At 36.2% G+C, this 23386-nt stretch overlaps 1 protein-coding gene across 3 annotated transcripts in view; it reads right to left on the minus strand.

Moving 5' to 3' along the window:
• The window catches only part of RAD51C (RAS associated with diabetes protein 51C), a 172943-nt gene that overhangs the window by 28908 nt on the left and 120649 nt on the right, over positions 1-23386 (minus strand). For all 3 annotated transcript variants that reach the window (XM_089830792.1, XM_089830791.1, XM_089830793.1), the window contains exon 7: positions 7330-7461. In XM_089830792.1, the coding sequence (XP_089686918.1) occupies positions 7330-7461 (132 nt within the window). The remainder of the gene's footprint in view (positions 1-7329; positions 7462-23386) is intronic.

A 23386-nucleotide genomic window follows, 5' to 3' on the forward strand; every position in this document is an offset into this window, starting at 1 on the left:
ACTTTTGAAACTTGGGCATAGGAAACAATGACCTTGTGTTTCAAAATATCATTATATGGTTGAAAAGATCATTTTTGGGGCCAAAGGGAATTAATAAATTGTATTATTCAAATATGTGCCTAAGTATAAAGCAAATAACTTTTGAGTGAAAGGTGTCTTGAAGAAGTCGTCTTTATTAATTATAAAAGAAATGTTCTGTGAGAAAGGAATTCATTCTATTGCTTATGTTATTTTGATAACTTTGTGTTTGGAGAACAGATTGAAACAAGGGTTTCAACATTATTGGAGAATTGTGAATTCTTCACCATTTCAGCACTTTGAATCTATGAAAACACCAGGTGAATTGTGCTCTATTTGCTAAGTATTGGTATGAGATTTATCTAAGGATTAAATGGTGTTGTTGTATACCATTCAATCAATTATCTAACCGTGTTTTAAAGGGGGTTTGGAATGAGTTCCATAGTGTTGAATTTGTTGTACAATTCATGAAATCAAACGCCATTTTGTGGAGTTTAATACCTGTTGCAACTAAATCATAACTTGCAATCTCCTTATTAGGGCAGCATTGAGGGTTTTATTAGTAGTGTTTGATCCATAGTCACACTGCCTTAGGTAGGGGATAGGGGGATGACGGAACGGGTGAGGAAGTTTCTGGGACAAGGGATAGAGGGGCCTTAATTTATTTAGTAATTTACTATACATATGGTAATTAAAATGCTAGTTATGAAAAGATGTATTGCAATATAAGATATAGAGATAAAGAGTAAATGCTAGAACATTGCATTCATTTGGAACATCGAACATTGAACATAAATAGTCGAGTCAGCAAATAGTCAACACCGAGACGTCCCTCCATCCTCGGTAGAGGTGGTAGAATCTGGTGGCGCTGATAGGGACAAGGGAACAGAGTCCCTAAGTCCCTAGTGTGTCCCCATCTCTGGGACGTGGGGCAAAAAGGGGTAAACTTCTGCTATAAGTGTTTGGAGTTCAAGAAAATGTGATTTCCAAATCTGCAACATTAATCATCTAGAATCAAGCTTTAATTAAATTGAATTTCTTAAGTGTCTTGAATTGTAGTAATTGGAAATATGGATCATTGCAATTGGAATTAATGTGTTGGCATTTCACATCTGTTTTAATTTTGTGTTTAGTTTTATGAGCATTTCTAAATATACTAAAAACAAAATAGTGACTTCTACAAGAGAGTTACAACACAAAGATGATGATGATGGGTCCCAACTACTAGCCATGTTAGCCACCCATGTACAATGCAAGTCTCCCATAAAGTGGTGAAAGGTATAAAACCTTGCGGGGAAATACTACCCTCCAAAAGAGAGATGATGCAAAACATGCATGAAATGATCCCCCAAGGGAAAGATAAAAGAGAAACTATGAATTGCACCCAAAACATGATGCTCAAATGCTCCATGTGTTATTTATTGTGAAGAACCTTTGAATGCTCTTGATTAAGCATCTCTGATTTCATATGCAATAGTTGATGAATGATGATGGAGATGAAAAATCTATACTAAAAGTTGAGAATCTTGAACCTTATGTTTATCCATTGCATTAGAAGATTCTAAACTTGATGGAGACTCTATTCTCGATTTCGTAATCCCATCATTCTCAAGAACATGAATTAGGTGATGAATCCTTTTATGCATACATATGTTCTCATTATGTCCCGACTCCTTGCAAAAGGCACATTTCAATTTTTTTTCTAGGTTTTACCTTGATTTGAATGAGTGTCTTAATTGGAGCGTTTTTTGTCTTCCTTACTTTCCTTTATTGATATTTGAGTTTCTCGCCTATGTTTGAAGCCTTTTGTTTAGCAATTCCTACATTGAGGGTTTGAACTTCGAGGTTTAATGGTCTTTAAGGTGCTTGTCTGAATTAACTTATCTCGCTCCCTTATTAAGCCTACAATGAAATTATTCAAATATGACATTTTTCGTTAGGCTCCAAGAGCTTATTGGAATAAAAGCTAGATACAAAAGTCATAATAGTCAGGATTTAGTCTTGAAGGACAAGTTGATCATGTTTCTTTTCTATGCCACATTCTTTATGTTACAACCTCAATGATATGAATTTTTCCAAATAGTCCTTAGGGTGTCAAAGTTCCTTAGACTAAAACTTAAGAGTTTATTAATGGCCGAGTTTAAACCATTAATGTCAACCTATTTTGCTTTGGACTCCTCTTTATTAATGTGCTTCTTAGAAATGAAAATTTTCATTCTTCTAAAAACTTTAGATCTTTGCAAGTGTACCCTCATTCTCTTGCTCTTTCTAACTCTTCTAATCCCAATCCTCATTGAATGACAAATAATGTTTGATCACATAAGGAAGAGTATCATACTCTACCAAAGCATTCATGAATTCATTGATAATCTATTGAGTGGTAGAACTAGTTTCATCACCATGTGTTTGATAACCCTGTGCATTTTTTGATCAAATTCATCTGCAAATTGTAACGTCGGATAGGTGTGACCTAGGTACCCTTTGCTCTATCCCTTATTTGATAGCTTAAGGTTCTTCAAGGTCTTGCTATATCTCTAGAACATCCCCTAAATGCTCTTAAGAACTCACTTTCTCATCTACTCTAGGCCACCTATCAGGAGTGTTTTGCATTCTTCCTCCACCATGCACTAAATTGCTCAAAACCATGTATAACCTCTATGAGACTTACAAGAGCATTGCAGGGGTGTGGAGGTCTTCACATACACCTCATAAGCTTCCTTGAGGTTCAATTTGACTTGATCAAGAGATCTTTTTCCTACCAATTTCACAAAAACCCCTAATTAGGCCTAGTAGCCTTTTAGCCCCAATCACATCTCCAAATTAAATTTTCACGGTTCAATTCCACAAATCCCCAAAAGATCCTCCAAACAAAGTTAACTTCTAGTTACCCTTTTGGATTCTTCACGAGATTTTACCAATCCCACTTTCTGACATTATCTTTACATGCCTGCACTGGAATGTGAGGGTTCTTTAAGGGTTTCAAGGGTTATACTGGTAAACAGTTTCATTTCCTCCAAAACCTTAGTAAATGGATTCAAAGACACTTGATTCTCAACATGTGCCTTACTCAAACATTATCTTGACTCGATCAATCAAGAAATTACACTTTTGATTCCACTGCTTAGTTTGGCTTCTATCAAAAACATGATATAGTACACCCCCCCTACTTTCATTCCACCAAGGGTCGTACAATTTCAATGGTGGAAAATGAAATGGGAGACCATTTTTCACAGATCACTCAGTTCAGGCTAGTAATTGACAAAGAACTTGAGGAATTTATTGGACACACCAAAACTTAGAAACTAAACACACCACTTTGTACAGAGATGGAAGATGATCTAATCTTCTTATTTACAATAAGAAAAGAAGCATTTCAATGCATTAGACCATCGACGCTTAAGTTGCGATGGAAAATGGTTATCAAAATCTTCTTGTTCATTCATTCAACTTCTGCATCTAGTAATCCAACCACACAAAATGAACATGGAGGGCTTAAAAACACCTATGCTTACTATTCTAACTGATTCTTAGGCATTGGTAACTACCTAGGCAATTTTCTCCATGACTTGCAAAAATTTGTCACCCGATAGCCAAAAGTTGCAAAGTTGTCAATGACAACTTTTGCAACAATTGTGCAACTTTTCAATTTTCATGCTTCCTTGCAATCTAATGGTGTAGAATGGTGTAACCTATTCTAATGTTATGTAGACCAAAAACAAACCCTCCTACCACTTGGACACTCACTTTGACTATTAGGCCCAATTTGGCAACATTGACAAGATTTTGCCCTTACAAGCAACTTTTGACCAAACTTGGCATTATCAACCCAAGGACATCAAAAACAACCTAACACACACTTGGACTCCTTTATGAGCCCTTATTACATGTTTGGCTCAACCATGAGTCATCAAGCCAAAACTTGACTAGGGTTAACATCACATGTATCATGGCATTTAATTTTCTTCCCATCCTGATATACAACTACTGAATGCAAAAAGAGACCATTGCCCATTAAGCTGGCAGGAAAAATACTCCATACCATTGTCATTACAAATAACCATCCCTGATTTATTCTTGAAATGTATGATGCAAGATATAAACTAATGAAGAGCAACATGTTCATTGTTAGCTTTAGACACATGCATGATAATAAACCCACATATGCAAATGTTCACAATAATGAACTAGATGAAGTGGGGGTTTGTCACCATTGTCACTCAATACATTAGCATAAATAAGAAAAGGAAATCACAACTAACTAGATGAAGTGGGGGTTTGTCGCCATCGTCACTCAGGTACGTTGTCATAAAAAATATCATAGCATTACCAGAGTAAGTCCTTCACATCAAGCATATAATAACCCAATGACATGATCAAAGAGATTTGATAAACAAATTGAAATCAGATTCTTGAAATTAGTGTCAGACCTGTTCATAAACCAAATAATGCATATTCAGTCCTTCAAAGAAGTGGCAAACTCATTCCCGCTCCACAAGAAAGAACTACTACAAATGCCAAAAAAAATCCAAACTGTTCTTTATCATAGACCAACCATTTGCAATGTAACGACACCTCAAGGAACAGACTGCAAACCTTTGATAATGCAGATTTCAGTTCAGTCTGAAACCCCAAGACGAGGAAATGTAGGCCTTCTTGTAGAGACAGTTTTGTCTTAAAAATCAGTTTTTGGACAAATGCTATAAATGAATAGTAGAAAGAGATTGGCCAGCTATGGTAAATAACATCACCCAAAATGATATCTCTATCAACAACTGAGTTACAAGCATAGTTCTGATTTTATGTTATTCTAAAATAAGGCACACCAACACTCAGAAAAAACTCCTATGCTCTAACAATCTCAAGAACCACTTCAAAAAAGGCACACAACACATCAACCCACAAAACCTACATCAAAATCCTATAAATAACATCATCTTCCTCAAACCCGTAATCACCCACAAAGCTAAAATAACAGTAAAATCTTTATCAACAAATAGCAACCAGCTAGGGTCAGTCTCTCAGCACTGAAACTAGAAAGAAAAGAAAAGGGTTTTTGTCGTCAACCAATAAAAGAACTCCTTGAGCTGATTCCAAAAGCATACTAGTCCTCATAATATTCAAAATACCAATGAGATCCCCAATCTCCCTTTTGTTGTTGGCAATTAATGTTCACATGCATTATAATAATAATGTGGTGCTTAAGGTAAAAGTAATATTGTTGGGAAGGTGATATGCATAAGATGTGAAAGAGTAATTTCCGGAGGCATAAACCATCTCAAATAAAACCTTGCAGGCATTAGGAAACATGATCCAAATCCATTTGACAAAGCAACAAAAGAAATAAAAAGATTTATTGAAACCCTACTTGCAGCTGAGGAAGAGAAAAAATTGAATAGGAAGAGGGGAAGATTAGCTATGACAGAAGCCATAGATTTAACTCAAGGTGTTCCTATTGATCTTGAAGAAGCAACCCTTGAGAAGATAGTGGACTTTCTTCGTGACCCATAGATCCACAAACAGAGTGTCCCCTCTTTTACCGGTTTCATTTCATCTATTAGAATACCTAGTTCTTTTGCCAAGGAACACACCTAGAGCACAACGAATATTAGAGGCGATTGGATGGAACAAGGAGTACATGAGAAAACTGATACTGCATGTGCAAATTTTTGGTATTTCAATAATATCCCAATAATTGTGGTTGAGAGTCCCTACTAGTTGAATTTGGTCACCTTAATGACACATTTGGGAAAAGGGTACAAGGCCCCTTCTCGCAAGGATTTGAGTGGAAGGTTAGTAAATAATTAGAATCCACTTGAGTTCATTTTTATATTTTAATTGTTATTTCTTGTTTATTAAATCGAAATTGTGTACTGAGACTTGATTTCACTTTGATTTTGTAGATTACTTGTAAATGTGATCGATAGAGCAAGAGAAGTGGTGGGAGAATGAAAAAAAAAGAGTGGAGGAAATATGGCTGCACTATTCGATCTGATGGATGGACAGATGGGAAATTATTTATTTTTTGGTTGCTTGCAAAGATAATGCAGTGTTTTGGAAATCTGTTGATGCCTCCAATAAGGTGAAAATGCACACAAATTGGCATTAATGTTAGAGGATGTTGTCATGGAGGTGGGAGTAAAGAATGTCATGCAAATCATCCCTAATAATGAGGTAACATATGTGACAGCAAGTAATTTCATTTTTTTTATGTTGCATATGATTATCATTAAACATTAATAAGTGATAATTATTATTTAATTTAGCTTTGATATAAAATATGGAAAGTTGAAAACTAATTATTGAATTTTTACTAATATGTCAGGTAGAATCCTCCAAGAGAAGCACCCCACTCTTTTTTGGACACCTTGTGCAACACATGTCCTTGACCTTCTTTTGAAAGACATAGGAAAACTTGATTGGCTGACTACAATTGTGGAAGATGCAAGGCGAATCACCAAGTATATCTATAATCACCTTGGGTTCTAAATTTGTTGAGACATTTCACTAAAGGGAAAGATTTGGTGAGACCCGATGTCACAAGGTTTGCAATGGTTTTCTTGAGTATTATCTAAACAATGTCTCCTTTGAAACAAACATTTGTGAGTCCACCACGGCTTGACTCACCTTATTCAAAGAAGTATGAAGCAGAGAGGTTATGGCACACATAGTCTTTTACCAAAAAAATTTGGACATGGCTACTAAGATCGTGAAGGTAACTTCAAAACATTAAATTTTTAATTATTCTTGATTCAAGTCTTTCATTATGAATTTGTAACTCACTACATTAGTAAACTCATTAATTAATCTTTTTGTAAACTTAGTTAATGGGTAAACCCCTAGTGGGATGTCTTTATGAAGTCATGGATAGGGCCAAAGATTCTATTAGAAATTACCACAAGGGGAATAGACTCAAATTTGATCCCATTTGGGAAATAATTGATCCTTTTTCTTATTTCCTATGTTTTCTAAATTTTAGATTTTTTTTAAAATCATTTTTTCATCATTTTAAAATTTCAATGTATATATCATTTCCTTGACAATCCCACTTTTTGGGCAAAAGCAATGATTAAAATTTTTGCTTATCTTTAAAAAAGACCAGTAAATTATATGTGGAGTGGCAAAGTTGAGGATCTGCAAGCTGTAGAATGTTACTTCATAGAATCAGAATATCAATAGCCAGAACTTTCGACTGCTTCTCTTTTTTATTATAAATAAGAGTTTTACAAGAACAATTCGGATTATAGAACACCCTATTAGGACTCTTGAAATAGATAAATAGGCTTATCTGTTTACCCAGACAGATATACTTACAGCGTTATCATATTTTACAGCTAGTTTCATTAGCTTCTGTGCCATTCCACCAAGAAGACGAGTCCTGAGAGCCAAATCTTCAAATTCTTGCCGAAAATGGAAGGTTACACTGTCGACTATTATGATCTTGACCTGCAAAATAGAAACAGAATATCAAACACATAATAGAAATGCTCTAAAACCAGAGATCTGTCTGACCTTTGAAGTACAGCCTAGTACAGAAGCTTTTAAACAACACAAGCCATGAGAATTTCCATATCTGGACAGAGAATATTGATGTTGATGTTGTAAAAAAAAGCTCTATTGATGACCTACAAATTTCTACTTCAAGGCATAAGCCTAGGATAAAAAAGTAACATTATTCATTATCTTTGCCTTCACAAAGTTAACCATCCCAAAAAATTCAGTGGGTCATACAAGATTGTTTTACAGCCTATAACAAGTCCCTGCAAGAGGAACCTCTAATTTATTTAGTTCGTGTATGGATCACATGTAAAAACATTTCCGTATGACATTCCATAAAGGAAACATGAGCATTACGAACATACTGTACAGACTGAATTGTTTTTCAGAGTGCCCTTTTACCTTTCTATGCCTTATGATTAATGGTAACCTAGGTTGCCACTTTGCCAAATCTACCCTTTTCCATGATCAGTAATTTGACCACACTTCTGCTTGCGAATCAGTTAAGACTGCAAACTTTACCTTTAAAGTCACAAGTTTTTCAGAAGCACCAAATGAGATGGTGCAAAATAAACAATGTTATATTCCTCAACTACAGAAGTAAAATATGTTCTGCATAAACATAGCATTGCCAAGTCAAGAACAAGATTGATCAATAATTACTGTAGGTGACAAAAAGTGTAACAACAGTTTGGGCATCACAAGACAGAAAGTGGGGCAATGCCACTGAATGCGGAACAAGAACCTGCTGGATATCTTATAATCTATTATAGCATTTCTTGAGTTGATTTTATAATCATCAGAAGACCATAGAAGATCTCAAGGCACTATAAGGCTTACGTGATTTGGCTAAAACAATTAGGAAATGGTAGTTGATGACTTCACACTTAAGGTTTCCTTCAAAATGCCGCAAAATGGCTTTAAATATTTATTTAAAAGTTAACTGTTCTAACGTCTGTGGGATAGCTCAAGATGTTTTCAAGTTTACTTCGAAATGGTTCCCCAAAGAAAATAGTTTAAGGCCATTCCTTGCTACATTCTATGGCAGAACATCATTTTATTGCTAATGATGCATCACAACTAATCCTATTATAAATAACTATCCAACCAACCAATAGACACATGCATAGTAGTAGTGGCCCTTGTTAAAATATCTTGTCATTGATGCGAAATAAGAAATAGACTGAAACAATATTTTATTTATTTGATCACAGTTATAAAACAGATAATCAGAAGTATAAAAATTGCAGAGTTTGTATGTATGTATGCATGTATGTATGTATGTATGCAGACGAACCCATACAAATCAAAATGGAAAAAAATCATAAATCCATGAACCAGGTCCTCGTATCCAAATCCGTCCCTGAACCCAAGTTTGAAATTAATTAGCAGCAATACCTAATATAAATCAAATCATTTTATTAAGTTGACTTTCTTGCCTGCACTGCAAACAGTATGTTGATCGGATTATTTCTTGTCATGGTTGTCTACGGACAGGATAGAATACCTGAATTTCATGGCTAGAACATTCGTTTTGACATCATTTTGCATAACTTTCAGAACTTTACAATTGGGCTGCCTAGGTGACGATCAAAACTCTTGAAGGATTCCTCTTCAGATTTCTTGAATGAAACCTTTCACAACATTTGTTTCAAATCAATGTAGAAGAAAAGGACATTATTCTTAGTCCCTCATTTTTCTTTACCAGTTTCTGATCAAAACTTCAATATTGAGCTGCCTGCAACAAAATATTCTTGATCGAGACTTTTGATCGAATTGTTTCAGGTTGATAATGAAGACTGTCATTTATAATAAATATATATATAAACTTTGCATTGGGATTCTATAGTTTAGAAGACTGCCTTGTAATATTATAAACATTTATAAGCTTTGGAAAGAAGTTCAGTTTCTCAGATAAAAAGCTACGATGGCAGGAAATTGGGCAGTAGTTGACAGTTGTGATTATAACTCCATAACTGATTGCAGTTAGCGACTCATTTGATGCCTTCTATATATAGATTCTTTCATTTGATTGATGAGAGATGTGTGTGTGTGAAAGTGTAGTGTTTGGGAGTGTAACATTGCAAAGATATCTCAAGTTTAGAACATCTTTAGAAAGAGAATTAAAGTGTGAAGGGTCAAATGCAAATTTGGAAGAAGTTTTGAATATTAACAATCTTTTGTAAGCATCGGTGATGATAACAAAAGGATTTCTGGGATTTGGAAATACTGTGAAAAGCATGTTTGTTGTAGTCTAATACAGCCTTGAGGAGGAAAGGTTAACTTGTTTTCAAAGCCTGATAATTAGATATGACAGTGAAGGTGATTAGATTTTCTTGCTCTCAAACTTGTAACCAGATCTTTGATTTTGCTCCTTCCAATTTGTTCTAAGATTGCTGACAAGTCATGTTTTAGAATTCCCTGATAGCACAGAGAAGTTTTACAGATTTATGTGAATTAGTCTTACAGAATTTATTGCAGTTCACATATCTGAAGTCTGTTCAAAATAAATACTTGTGCATTCATATTGTTAAGAGAAATTTCAGAAACTGTGGAAGAGTTGGTGCTCCTTTAAGGGATTTGCCGATTCCTTGGGTTGTGTTGTGAACTTTTCACACCATCACTCCATTGCAAATGGGGACCCCCTCTTTTGCTTGTGATTGTTAGGTTCGGTATATTTTGACATTGCATTATGCAATTTTGAGCTTTAAAAAAAGGAGTGTAAAAAAACTAGATGGCCAAGTTGTGATTTTAAAGTGGGAACTTTAACGAGTTTGTCGCAGTCATGTTATAATAGGTTGAACATAAATCGTAAGTGTACTTAAATTTCAGGTAGTCAATTAGTTCAAAATTCAATGTCAAATCAACTCCATGCATAAGGGCCTTAGAATCCTTACAAAAAATTGTTTTTCACAATCAAGATGGCCAAAATCCTAAGGAAAAACAATTTTTCTTTATAAAAATACACAGAATTTGGACTATACCTGAATTTCCCTTCGTATTTTGGTCAAGATCCGGACTATACATGAATTTCCCTTCATATTTTGGTCAAAATCCGGACTATACATAAATTTCCCGTCATAATTTGATCAAAATCTGGACTATACAAGAATTTCCATTCATATTTTGATCAAAATCCGGACTATGCATGAATTTCCCTTCATATTTTAGTCAAAATCTGAACTATAAATGAATTTCCTTTCATATTTTGGTCGAAATTCAGACTATACATGAAATTCCCTTCATATTTCGATCAAAATCCGGACTATACATGAATCTCCCTTCATATTTTAATCAAAACCCGGACTATACACGAATTTCCCCTTTACATTTTTGCATTTTCAGAAAAAATAAGTGTTGGATGTTAAAATCAAAGCATACCATGAATTTCCATGACTTTGCATAATGTTTGTTTGAAAATTTTCTAATAGTGAAAACCCAGACAAGGGGTGATTCTCCCTCAAGTACGAGCTTGAAACTTTTCAAAGTCTGGAAATTGTCCAAATTAGGGTCATTTTTCCCTTGGAGAAAGTTTGGAACTTGGCAATTTTTCCAAGTCTGGAAATTGTCCAAACTAGGGTCATTTTGCCGGTGGAGAAAGTTTGGAACTCGGAAATTCTTGTAACTCTGGAAATTGTCTAGACTAGGGCCATTTTCCCCACAAGATAGAGTGGAACATGAAAAAAAATTAAGTCTAGAAATTGTCCAGACAAGGATCATTTTCCCCTAGGCAGCAAGTATGGACTCCAAAAAAATTCGAAGTGTCAAATTTGTCCTAACACGAGTCAATTTTCCCTTGGAGATGAGTATGAAATGTGAAATTTCTTCCAAGTGTTGTAAATGTCCGGAGTCCGGACTAGGGTGTTTTGTCCCTCAAGAGAAGTTTGGATAAAAGGATTATTTCAAGTGTGGGAATTGTCCCCTAGGGTCAAACTTCCCTCTAGGAGCTATTCTGTTAAAAAATTCTGAGTACCAAGGTTGTCCCAACTTGGATTGATTTTTCCCTTTGAAGGTATGAGACTAACGAAAAAAAAAATTAAGCATGAAAATAATTGTCCTTACTTTGATGATTTTCCCACATTGCATGGATGGATTTAAAATGTAAATGCTTGTTTGGATGAATGAAGAATATGGACTTCGCCGAATTTGTAGAGTCCCACCATGGATAGATTTTCCTCTATTCTACAATATTTCATTAATTTAATTAGAATGTGTGAGGAAATTAATACAATAAAGTTAGAAGCTTCTAGAGAGGAGACTTTCTTTTATCCCACACTGCCTATGGAAAGCAAATAAGAGGCAAAAACAAGTATAAAAAGAAGGGAGCTGCTGTTATAAACATAAATATTTCTGGAAAACAAAGGCAAGACAAGCTGAAATCTGAAGCAAGACTCCATAAAGGGCACTTTCTCCCTTGAATGGCTCCACTGGCTCCAACTTCTCCTTCCATCCATGGCCGATTGCAGACATTCAGGCAACTTTTCTAAGGTATTGGAAGACATTTAAGGGGGCAAGAGCAAGGAATTTCCAGTCAACATCCGCAGACTCCTCAAAGTGGACGATTTATTTTTGGAAATCATAGAAATTCATTAAGAGCCCAAACTGCCATGCACTTGTTCTAAACCAACTTGCATCCTTAGACATCAATTTGGAAACCATTTGAGGGCCAAATCAGAGGTATGCAGACCCAGATCTGCAAATTACACGTACAGGGGTGATTTCCTTTAAAATCTACAGTAAATTTTCAGCCCTTCCAGCTCATAAATTTGACATTGTTGGGTATTCCCGAGGTTATTAGGCATCAAAACATTAAGTTTGATACTTGGATTCATACACAAAGGAACATTTGCTGGTATGTCTTCAGACATTTCAAGGTTGGCTTTAATGGTAAACATGGTTTTAATGCATGATTAATTGGTTCATCATTCATTAATGAATCCATGGACATGTTTATGATTACTTTTAATCATCGGGATCATCTTAAGAGGTATTGAAATGAAATTGCAGACTTTGTAATGTCCCCTTCTTGGGACATTAGAAAATTTAAAGACATATTCATATAATATTAAAATTGACTATGAAAGCGTGGATTAAAATTATAAAAGGTCAATTTAATATTATAAAGTGGGCTAAAAGTGACAAGGAGAGATAAGACAAAAAGACAGGGAAGGAGTCAACGAGTCACATCTTTGGGGATTAAAAAGGAGAGAGACTCATTCATTCAGCATGCTTGGTTTATGATTCAAATTTCAGTTTCTCTCTTGTGAAAGCTATTTGGAAAGCTTAAGCTTTCATCCAACAGGAGGACAAAAACCCTCATGCCAAGAGACAGTGGACGCAAACCCATCGTTCGTGGAGACGTCACTTCAGGTGTCTCGCATGTGCTTACAGGTTCTTTTCTACTGGTTTATATTGTTGGTTCATAATGCATCTGTCTATGTTTATGTTCTGAAAATTGTCATGAGTTAGAAACCGCGTAAATATCTATTGGGGATATTTCAGTGGTATCAAAGCTGGTCTTCCTACTAGCTTGTGTGGTTTTCTAAGTAATAGATTTAAAAGAATTGGCAGCTTCTAGTTTTTATCTGGTTTGAGAAGACAATTTTATTGCCGTAGGAAGGATTGAAATATTCTGGGAACAATTTCAAAGACCGAGAAATAACAAGTCACTAGGTGAAACATTGAGGGGTGCAGACACAATCTTCTCATCGAGCCTTAATAATTGTTGATTTCATGTAATGGAATTAATCAAGAAATCTTAATCACCGAAAATAATTGATGGGCCAATTTATATTGGGAAGGACTTAATTTTGTACACATGAATTTGTTTCCATAAGCCGTCAACTTTTTTGTTCATGGCAATAGCAATAACAGACACAATAAACTACAGGGCAAGAGTTAGGGTTTCCCTTTTGTGTCATTAGAAGTGATTTTTGGATGCGCTGTCAATAATTTGTTGGGAGGTTATCAACACAGGAAGTGGAAACTATTCAAATCATCTATATAAATTTTCAAAGCTTTTTGAAGCACAGAGTTTGGAGATTGAAATTATTTAGCAATTTTTTTGAATGAGATATAAGGAACCTGATGAATTTGGAATCTCCAAGTGACAACCATCTTGCAATATAACAAAGACTTTTGAAGCGTCGGGTATTCAATAGTGATTACAAACTTAAGAATTCACGTCAAGATTTTATCTAGGGTCGTGAATGAAATAGTTAGACTTTATTCAGGGGCAGTATTTGTAGCGAGATTTGTTAGCACCAATATAATATTATTGCAATGACGTTTTGAGTCCAATGTCGAGAGTTGTAATGCTTCTAGTAAGAAAGACAAGTTTGTAAGGAACAATCATGGGAGGTGTGTTGAGAGACATGTGTCAGTGGTAAACAAGAACAATAGAACACTCAGGAAACTACAGTGAGGGGGTCTTGCATATCTTCAATTGTTGTGGAAAGACTAGGTGATTGGTGTAATCATCTGTGTGCACAAACCAATTCAAGTAGTCATTGCACCTTCCAGCAATCATCGAAGTTGTTTGGGATTGTATAACGGGAAGGGGAACAAATTTTACATACACAGGACTAATGCAAATAGTTTTTCAAAGACAAATAAACATTTATAATCCGCAGTGAAAGAAGTCTGAAGACACCAATCTTGAGGGGGCATTATTTGCTATTGCGGTTATTGATTCCTATAAGAAGATTTCTAAACATGACATTTCGTCTCCCTATATTGTATTTGCTGAAAGGCTGAGTGTTACGTCCCAAATTTTGCCCTAAATTTTAATTTGATCATAACTATTGGTCTAACGAATTATCTCCTCCCTGATCATGTGAAACGAGTTAGTTAATTATATACGTTGTATCAACTGTCAACAAATTATTTCTCTTCTTGATCATGTGAACCGAGTTAGTTATTTATATATGTTGTACCAACTGTTAACGGATTTTTCCTTTTCATAATTGTGTGAAGTGAGTTAGTTATTTATAGACGTTGATGAAATGATCAGTAACCTATAACTAATGTTAGATGACTAGCAGTTGTTTTAATTGAATTAGCGATCAATATATTTTTGAATTAATGTTTTGCTTCGGTGATTGCAAGAGAAGACTAAAGAGAGGGGAAGCATTGCTAAACGAGATCATCAGAATGGGATGGTCGTTTGGTTCAGTCATCAAGATCGGCAAGTATGACCTAAGACTTCCTTGGAAAGGATACAAAGACTTGACCACAGGTTACATTACGGGACCGCATGAGCTATTAGAAAAACAATATATTAAAAACATAAAATAATCTAAATTGAATATAATTCATACCTTTAGAGGTTTATTATTGAACTTTCTTATTTTATCATTATTATAAACACTTAAATACGAACACATTTATATAAAAATGAAATGGCACCAATAAATTATAATAATATAATCTAATGATGTCACCTCATCAATATACATACGTGGACGTATATAAGAGCATATAATAAAAATAAAATAAAATTTAAAAACTCTTCACTCCTTATTCCTTTTCTCTCTTTATTTCTCTCCTTTTAAATTTGAATTTATGATGCATTCGAATGGCCTTCTTGATAACCAATGGTAGCTGAGCAGTCACGGCCGACTATTAAATGGAATATCATGAACCGTTTTGGACACAACTTTCTTTCCTTCTATATTGCCTTTACCTCTCTTTCCATCTACGGCGTCTCCTTAACAAGCTGAGTGAGAATGTTCTCAGAACGATAATTATTTCGAAGTTCTAAATCCCGATTCAATCCTTTCTCCCTTTAATCTATCAACGATAGAAATACAGAGCAAAGAATATACAGTAGGTGATCAATATTTCCGACCGCAGAAGGAAGAATCTGTTTCTATTACAAGTCATGTGATTTCTTTGCTGAGTTCAAACTGTTTTTAGTCAGCTTTCATTTCTTTCTTTCTTGAATATTACACCAAGAAGTCAGCACTCTATGTAGTACGTTTGCCATTAATTATTTTGTTGCTGCTGTATAATTTAAACATTGGACTGAAAGAATGTGTATTATATAAAACATAACTTCCATCCTTAGTTGGAATTACATACAGACTGATATCTTGCTTTTCTGATTTTTTCTATCAAGTAACCTTGAGATTGTTTCAATCATGGATTCAAAAGATTGATAGCTTAATTGAATTTCATGAGTCAATGTTCATGCCTGTGTTATCACCATTTTGCCGAACATTCTTCAGAGGTGTAAAAAAAAATATCATAATGCTCAAACACCGAGGAATTCACCGGCAAAGAAGCCATGAAGGGTGAAGAGGTGTAAATATAATAAAATGGTTATAATCTTTCAAGCGCCTAGGATTCACCAGCAAAGAAGCCATGAATGGTGAAGAGGTGGAGATAACCTGCAAGAACCAAGAATGGAACCAAATAACTGTGTAATGAAAACACATAATAGCTCATGCATGTCCTAATAGTGAAATCTGTTGTCAAGTCGAGTGGTGGAGATCGGGTTTACAAACCCAAATTGAAATCCTTGGCCAAGGTAGTTATAGGCATATGTGCCAATCATGAGATCTTTTTGTTTGTCCATAGACATCAGTTATATAGGTATAACTAATGGGGCACTCAAACCACTAGGTAGTTCAAATGGCTGGACTTAAGAACATCCCAAGTCCGATCCCAATGTAGGGAGGGTTGTTCTATTAAGATAGGATGAGTGGGGATAAGTATGGTCCGAGGTTGGGAGGTTAAGTCTATGTCAATGCTTCTCCTCTCACCAATGTCAAGGCTTGAACAACATGATGAAGGGATTCCTCCATTATTTCTGTATGTTTCTTTTTGCACTTTTACCTTTAAATCCATAGAAGAATAAATAGATAGTTTAGTTTTCTAATAGCATAAATTAAGTGAATTATATTAGTTGATATAGAAGATAGTCGTTACTTTATTTGAACATGTTATCAGTTAGTAATGGTTAAGATGTTAGCAATGTATTCTTTTATTTATTTCGTTATATAAGTTGAATATGAATTACAAGTTAGAATAGAAAATAGTTATTTAATCCTAGTTTAATCTAGTTAATGGAAGTCATAATCATGTGAAATCGAAACAGTTACTTATTAAATCAGATTATTAGGTGTTTTAAATTGATTATGAAAATCTATTTGTTAACTATGGTACCAAAGCGCTGGGTTTGACACTGAACCTAGGGCACCCTACCTTCTTTGAACCCTGAAAGATTTTGGACTGACTGTACAAGATGCAAGTACGTAAAACACCTCGCAAGAAGACTCTACACCCCATCTTTCCCTATCTCATTAAAAACATGAAAAAATATGACCACACCTATTGTTCCATACCCTGAGACAACGAAAATCTGAACCAGGCAATTCAACAGATGAAGAAAGGGAGGGTCAAGTGGACTCCTGCTAGCAAAGCAACATATATGTTGGTAAACAGATTTGTTCTTTCAAATTATAACTCTTAAATGCCCAACTTGGAACAATATCTGATTACAAACAGTTGAAAAGCCACTTGTGGATAAGTTGGCTTCTCTTTGAATTGGTAGGTACAACTCCCTAAAATAGATTTGCAATGAATTATGTTTTCTTCCTAAATTAATTTGGGGGTATGTTCTTGACCCAAGAACAGAAGACGTATAACCAAGCTAGACCTAAATAGAATCTAACTCAGGCGAATAGAAGTTTCTGAATACCAAAACAGTTTATGCATTCATACATCTTATGAATTCATAAAACTTATCTAAATAATAGTTAATACTGAACTAAGCGAATTTGAATCTGAATTGTGATTAATAAATTGAAAAATACTGAAGGGATTTCCCTTTGAATGAAAAATAACAACACCTATTACATTCATTCGTTGCTTCAAAATAGGGGAGGTGAAACTCTGTTTTTCCCTCGTTCCAACTCAAACAAAAGAGAAAACGTAAACTAAATATAACAGCAATTGGAATAGAAAATGATTGACATAAAATACCATTCAATTGTCTCTGTAATAGAAAGTATTTCACACCAAAAATTTGCCGACCCTTCATTAATCTTTCAATTTCATACATATAGAGTTTTGAGATGACTGTTACAATGCAATCTCAATCGGTTCATCTTCTGAAAATGACAAATGGCAAGATGCTAGTTTGTCGTATTACAAAATTACAAAGTAAACGAAAAGGGGGCGTAATATGAATCATTTAGACTTCTTCCCCTTTTCTGTTATCGCCCTATATGCCTTAGCAGCAACTATTATTGGAATTAGCTCTTCATGCCTAGGTGCATGGATATTGGTATACCTTAAGAGCCATTTAGAGTGCTCTCTAGCCAATTCCTTCACAGCATTCGATTGATTTGGCAGTTCCTGTTTGGCCATATGTATACATCCATTGAGAGCCTGTAGTTCGGTGATCCTGCCTTGACTATGGAAGTTTATATCTGACAAAGTATCCAAGAATTTGGAAAAGTTCTCCTTCATGACATTGACTCCAATAAGTGCTTTTCCTTGGCCACTAGCTTGAGAGTCTGTATGTAATCCCTTCATAAGTTCAAATCCTCTATCCTGTGTCTTCTTCACCTTTTCCTCTGTTTCTTTGAGCCCTTTTTTTGCAGACTGGATCATCTCAGTTTTAAATTGCATGCTTTGAAGCCACTCGAACAGAGGCTCATCTCCCTTTGGTGAGATTTAAGCTTCCACCGCTTCTTTGGCCTTCATTTGGATGATCATCTTCAAGAGGGAGATGCAATCTTCACATTTCACCCTTTCTCTAGCCAAAGTATTGCTATTTGATATAATGTTATCTTTTTCTATTCCCAATCTTAAGATAACATTACCAATCTGCTCCACGATGGTGACTCCTTCCGATTTGAGTTTCTCGATCCATTCTTTACCAATCTGGCCATAATGCCTATCTACTTGGAGCTGGGAAATGAGGGCTTGCACTTCAACTACAGTAGGACTCTAGATCACAAACACACCAGAGATAGTTGCTAGCGGAGTGACTAGTTGCCTGATGAATTTGTTCAATTCTTCTATCTCGGCTTTCATCCTGATCTTTGACAACTTAAGACTTTCTAATTGTCCTTCTATTACTTTATTACTTGACCTCCACAAGCCAACTTTTGTGTCATGTCTGGCCTCTCCAAGATCAATTGAATGCAGAGTGAAATCATCAAGCGTCATGTCTTCGATTCTCCCTCCTTTGTTTGGCTTGGCTATTTCCATTGTCAAGTGCCCTATTTTCGGATCTTGCCCAAGTATTGACAAAGTCTTTTGCTTCTTAACTTTTGTCAACGTAGTCCCAGAAAGAACTGCGAGAGATACCGTATCTTTTGTGGAAACACTTTCATCCTTTCTCTTTCTCTTCCTTTCCAAAGTATCTTCCAACCAAAAATATGTTCCTATCACTTTGGAAGCTGTTCCAAGTGATTCAATACTGAACATCTTTTTCTTAACTGGAGTTATTGTTATAGCAGTTGAAGAGAAAGAATTTTTCGAATCTTTAGAGATGAACTTGGTAGAAGTCTGGCCCTTCTCCATTTCTGAAGTTTTCTTCGCCGCATCATCTGACTCAGTAGACTCGCTGCTGCTACTCTTTCCATTCCCTAAGTCTACTATCTGTATAGGGGAACCACTTGGCCTCAGAAGCGAAGCACTTACTAAAGGGACAGGGCTATGATGAGGAGATGGAATTGGAGTGGTATGAGGGGAAGGAACCAGGGTAGTGTGAGGAGATGGAACTGGAGTAGTATGAGGGGATAGGATTGGAGTGGAGGCACGATGCTTTGGCTCTTCCGTCTTCTTCTCTTCAGTACTAGCCTGGGTTCCTATGATTGGGAGAATAACCATCATGATAGGTCTTAGCTATAGGGACATTCTTGTCCGGAGGTTGATCGCCTCCACCTAAAGGTTGAGCTGGCCCTTGAGTGGAAGCTATGGTCACACCTGGTGTAGCACTCTGAGATGAAGTAGGCATTGCAGCTGCTGGAGAAGCTTGGGTGGCTACACTTTTACTCCGGCTCTTCTTGGTTGTCCACTCAACCCATTTCCCTATTCTCTTGATGATCCTAGCCATCATGATATCAAGATTCTCTTCCACATCTACATATGGCTCAAAACTGATGGGAATCCAGCTTAACTTAGTCAAATAGGTATTGCTATACATATTTTGACCATCATCCTCTAATCCTTCAACATTGAGATCAATACCATATGTCTTTACTTGTCCCACCGTGAGCCTGGGGAAAGCATGATCTCGGCTCTCCAACTCATCTTTGCAATCTGCCCAATAATCTTCTACAGTGGTGACATGCTTGATCACACTCCCAATTTGTAGCACCTCTCTTGCATATCCATTTGGATCGAACATGGGTCTCACAACCTCATATTCTTCCAACTTGTACTTAGTCTCGAATGCCTTGAGCATGTTTTTGGCATCAGATCGAGACTCACAACTGTAAGCTCCAACCTTCATAGGGAATTCATACCCTTTCTTCCTCAAGCTTGCGCTCAACACGTTCACCTAGATCGCTTGCCTCACAATCTCTATTAGCACAATCAGATCGCTTGGGTATCTGGGAAACTTCAAAGAAAATCCGTCGAAAGCTGCAAGATGTAAATACGAAAAGGATGAGAACTGAATAAAATAGCTACCAGACTAACTGATGGCCGCCATTGCCTCTGGGCTAAACCTCCTCTCTGGGCCTCCTTGGAGTTCCCTGCAAATCCTCATTGTAAACGAGTCATTAACTCTGACATATTCTGCATAGCTATTCTGTAATTGCGAGCATGGATAAAATTCATAACTTTTCACATCATCAGGGAAGTTCTCTATTCTGGGAAGGCCTGGCCACAATTGTAGAGAAGCTAACATATAAATCAGGAAAGAAGACATGTAGAAGGTATTGTAAAACTTTGCGGCACTGAGGGCTCTAGATAGATGTTCACTTACCTCATATGCCCAATCAACATAATGTGTATTTGAACAGATGATTTGTACCAAAAAGAAATGTTGTTCAACAAAATTGAGTGCTTCTACCTCACCTTTCAATCAATGTAAAAGAACCAAAATGTCTACGACCTTGGGCTTGAGATCGGTGCCGAATAAAGTCTTAGGAACCTTACTTTTAGCTCCCCGTGGCTTTTGGAACCAAGACCTCATGATTTCTTTTCGCCACACCATTTTCTTCAAAGAGAACTTGGACATAGCTCCTCCTATGGTCAACTCTAAAAATTCTTCTCGCTCTGGAACTCGGAGGCAATTTACTACAGTTTGTCTGTCAATCGAGATTAAAACTGTATGGTCAGGCAACAAAATTTGTCTAGTGTCCAGATTGTAGTGATTTATACATTTGACAATCAGCTTGAGAGCGTGAACTGTCACTAGAAATCCAACTGCTTCCACTAGCCTGCTTCCTCGGAGTTTCTCTATTATTGGGTAAATTGGCTCCATCCTCAGCCTCCTTGCATGTCGAAGAAACGAAGTGAGGTGTCTATAACATTCTGTAATGTTGACTTAGTTCCATTCAGCCCATCGAAACCAGCGACTCTAGTTGCCATCTTATCTGAGATAGAAGTGAATTGAAACCTTACAACTGAAAGCGGTGCAAAGAGTAGGATTTGCAAGTATATTAGCTTTGAAAATGCTATACAATTCAACAACATAACAGTTCAATAAAGAAAGCGGTAATTTGAAAATTTGTTATGTTTCTCTCTATATAGAAATCTTAATTCACCCATTAATCTTCAAGATCCGCGCCACACGAGTGAATTAAAGCATAAATCCGTTGGATTATTAAATGTGGGAGTTTCTGACGGATTTTTCCATGTCATTTCACTGTTTCCATTAACTTTCTTTTATTACACAGTTACTTTCCTGTTTTTCACCAAGTTCCGGAGAATTAAGAACGGAGTACTCCGTAAGGAAATATCCGCTCAGTCAGATTCTGCTCGAAATACCTTTCCAAATGTGATTAACTCGTTTCCATTGCCACTTTTAAGTATCTTGTGATCAATTTGTGTGGCCGACATGCTTGTAGAGTTGATTTCTTATTGGATGCGAAAAATCGCCTTCATGGGTTGGAAACCCACTGAGGAGAAGGGGATTTCCATTTTTCCACCCTTGCCTTTATTTTCACTTTATCCTTTAAGTCAATGTGTCTCTAAGTTTCGGAAAATCTCAAAAGGGCTGCAAAAATGGAAAAGGGACCCACTTACTTGCTTTTCTCTCTCACAAATGCCTTTATTGGAAAACTAGCTTCATGGGTTTAAAGCCCGCCGTGGAGAAGCTACTTTGGAGTTTTTCACTAAATGTGATTCTGAGCACTATAATGAATCCCGAGTGACTCCCAAGGCGGAATACTGTAATATAGGGACGATCTATCCATAAAACAACTCATTTCCTTCTTGCTTTAGCCTGTAAACCTCATTTATTGATCTCTACGAAAACTAACCTTCATGGGTCGAAAATTCGCCGAGGAGAAGGCAATGTTGGATTTTCCGCAAGCTTCATTTTCTTTATGTGCAAACTATGACAAGCCGTGAACAAGTTCACCTTTGGAAATAACTTGGTGAAAATCATTATAAAACAAAAGAATCTCCATCGAATTAGGTTCTAGACTACCCACAAACTCACAACAACAAGGAAAACCAACCCGGTTATGTAATGCGGGAGAAGAGAAAAGGTGAAAAACCCGATGGAGAAACTTTTCACTTGAGGGAAAAGAACTAGACTTGGACATACCCGGACCAATCTAAGACACAAGATCATTTTCCACTTTGCAAAATGGGTACAGGATGAAAAGTGGGGCAACAATATAGAAACAAGCTGATCCAAAACTAGAACGCTCAGCAAAGCAATCCTCTTTTATAGTTTCATAGATCCTGGATGGTGCGGGGTATGTACCAATTTGAACAAAAAATAAGTGTTGCAAAGCAAGACTAAATGTTATTTTGATGTAAACATCCTCAATAGAGGAAATTTTGTAAATAAGGTTGCTCTAAGTGAAGCAACGAAGTTTGAGTTAAATTAAGCTATTTGCAATTCATGTGCTTGCAAGACTTCTTCTTTTTGTAAAAATGTCTTCTTCCTTCACTTGACTGACACAATTGTAAATTAACAGGTGGGAACTATAAACATAAAATGAACAGCAACAAGAACATTGTAGGTCAAGACATAATTCGTGAGAACACCCAATCTTCTAACGATTTGTTACTTCAGATCTTGCAAGAAACGCAACTGAAGTTAGAAAACATGGAAAGGAGGATGAATGAAATGGCAGCCCAAATGGGGCAGAACCACAAGGAAACTCAATCCTCACCACCTTCTAGAGCGGAGACAGAATTCTCTGAGCATAACAAAACCTCCTCTCCCAACCAATCAGAAAACAAAAGAAGAAAGAAATAGTGGCTGATTTGTCAACAGACGTTAAGAAAATAAAACCACCCAAGTTTTTTGGTTCTAAATCTGGGGAGGAAGCAAAAGCTTGGTTAATTGAGATGGAACAGTACTTTGAAATTAGGAATTTCTTTGAAACCTCAAAAGCAAAATGGGGAATATCTCTATGAGCATTTGTGGCACCATCTAGGTCTGCAAATATTCAACATAATCCTTGAGAACGATACCTCTCAAGAGATTGCATTACTGAGAAAGTGAAAGACCTTCTGAAGGGTTGCACATTGGATGTGAGGACTTGTGCTTCATTTATTCATCGAGAAGATCATTTTGGGAGCAATTTGGAAGGAAATTAGGGCATTTTTGAGGAGTATTTGACAGGGCCTGTTATGCAATGGAGAGACACATTTTTGCTCATAACTACCAATCGGCTGGGAGTCTGATTTTATAATTTTGGGAGGGCATTCTTCTAACCTAGGCGCC

Source organism: Cupressus sempervirens, chromosome 5, assembly GCF_028749045.1.
Source record: "Cupressus sempervirens isolate cs-2001-9-10 chromosome 5, ASM2874904v1, whole genome shotgun sequence".
NCBI classification, from domain to species: domain Eukaryota; kingdom Viridiplantae; phylum Streptophyta; class Pinopsida; order Cupressales; family Cupressaceae; genus Cupressus; species Cupressus sempervirens.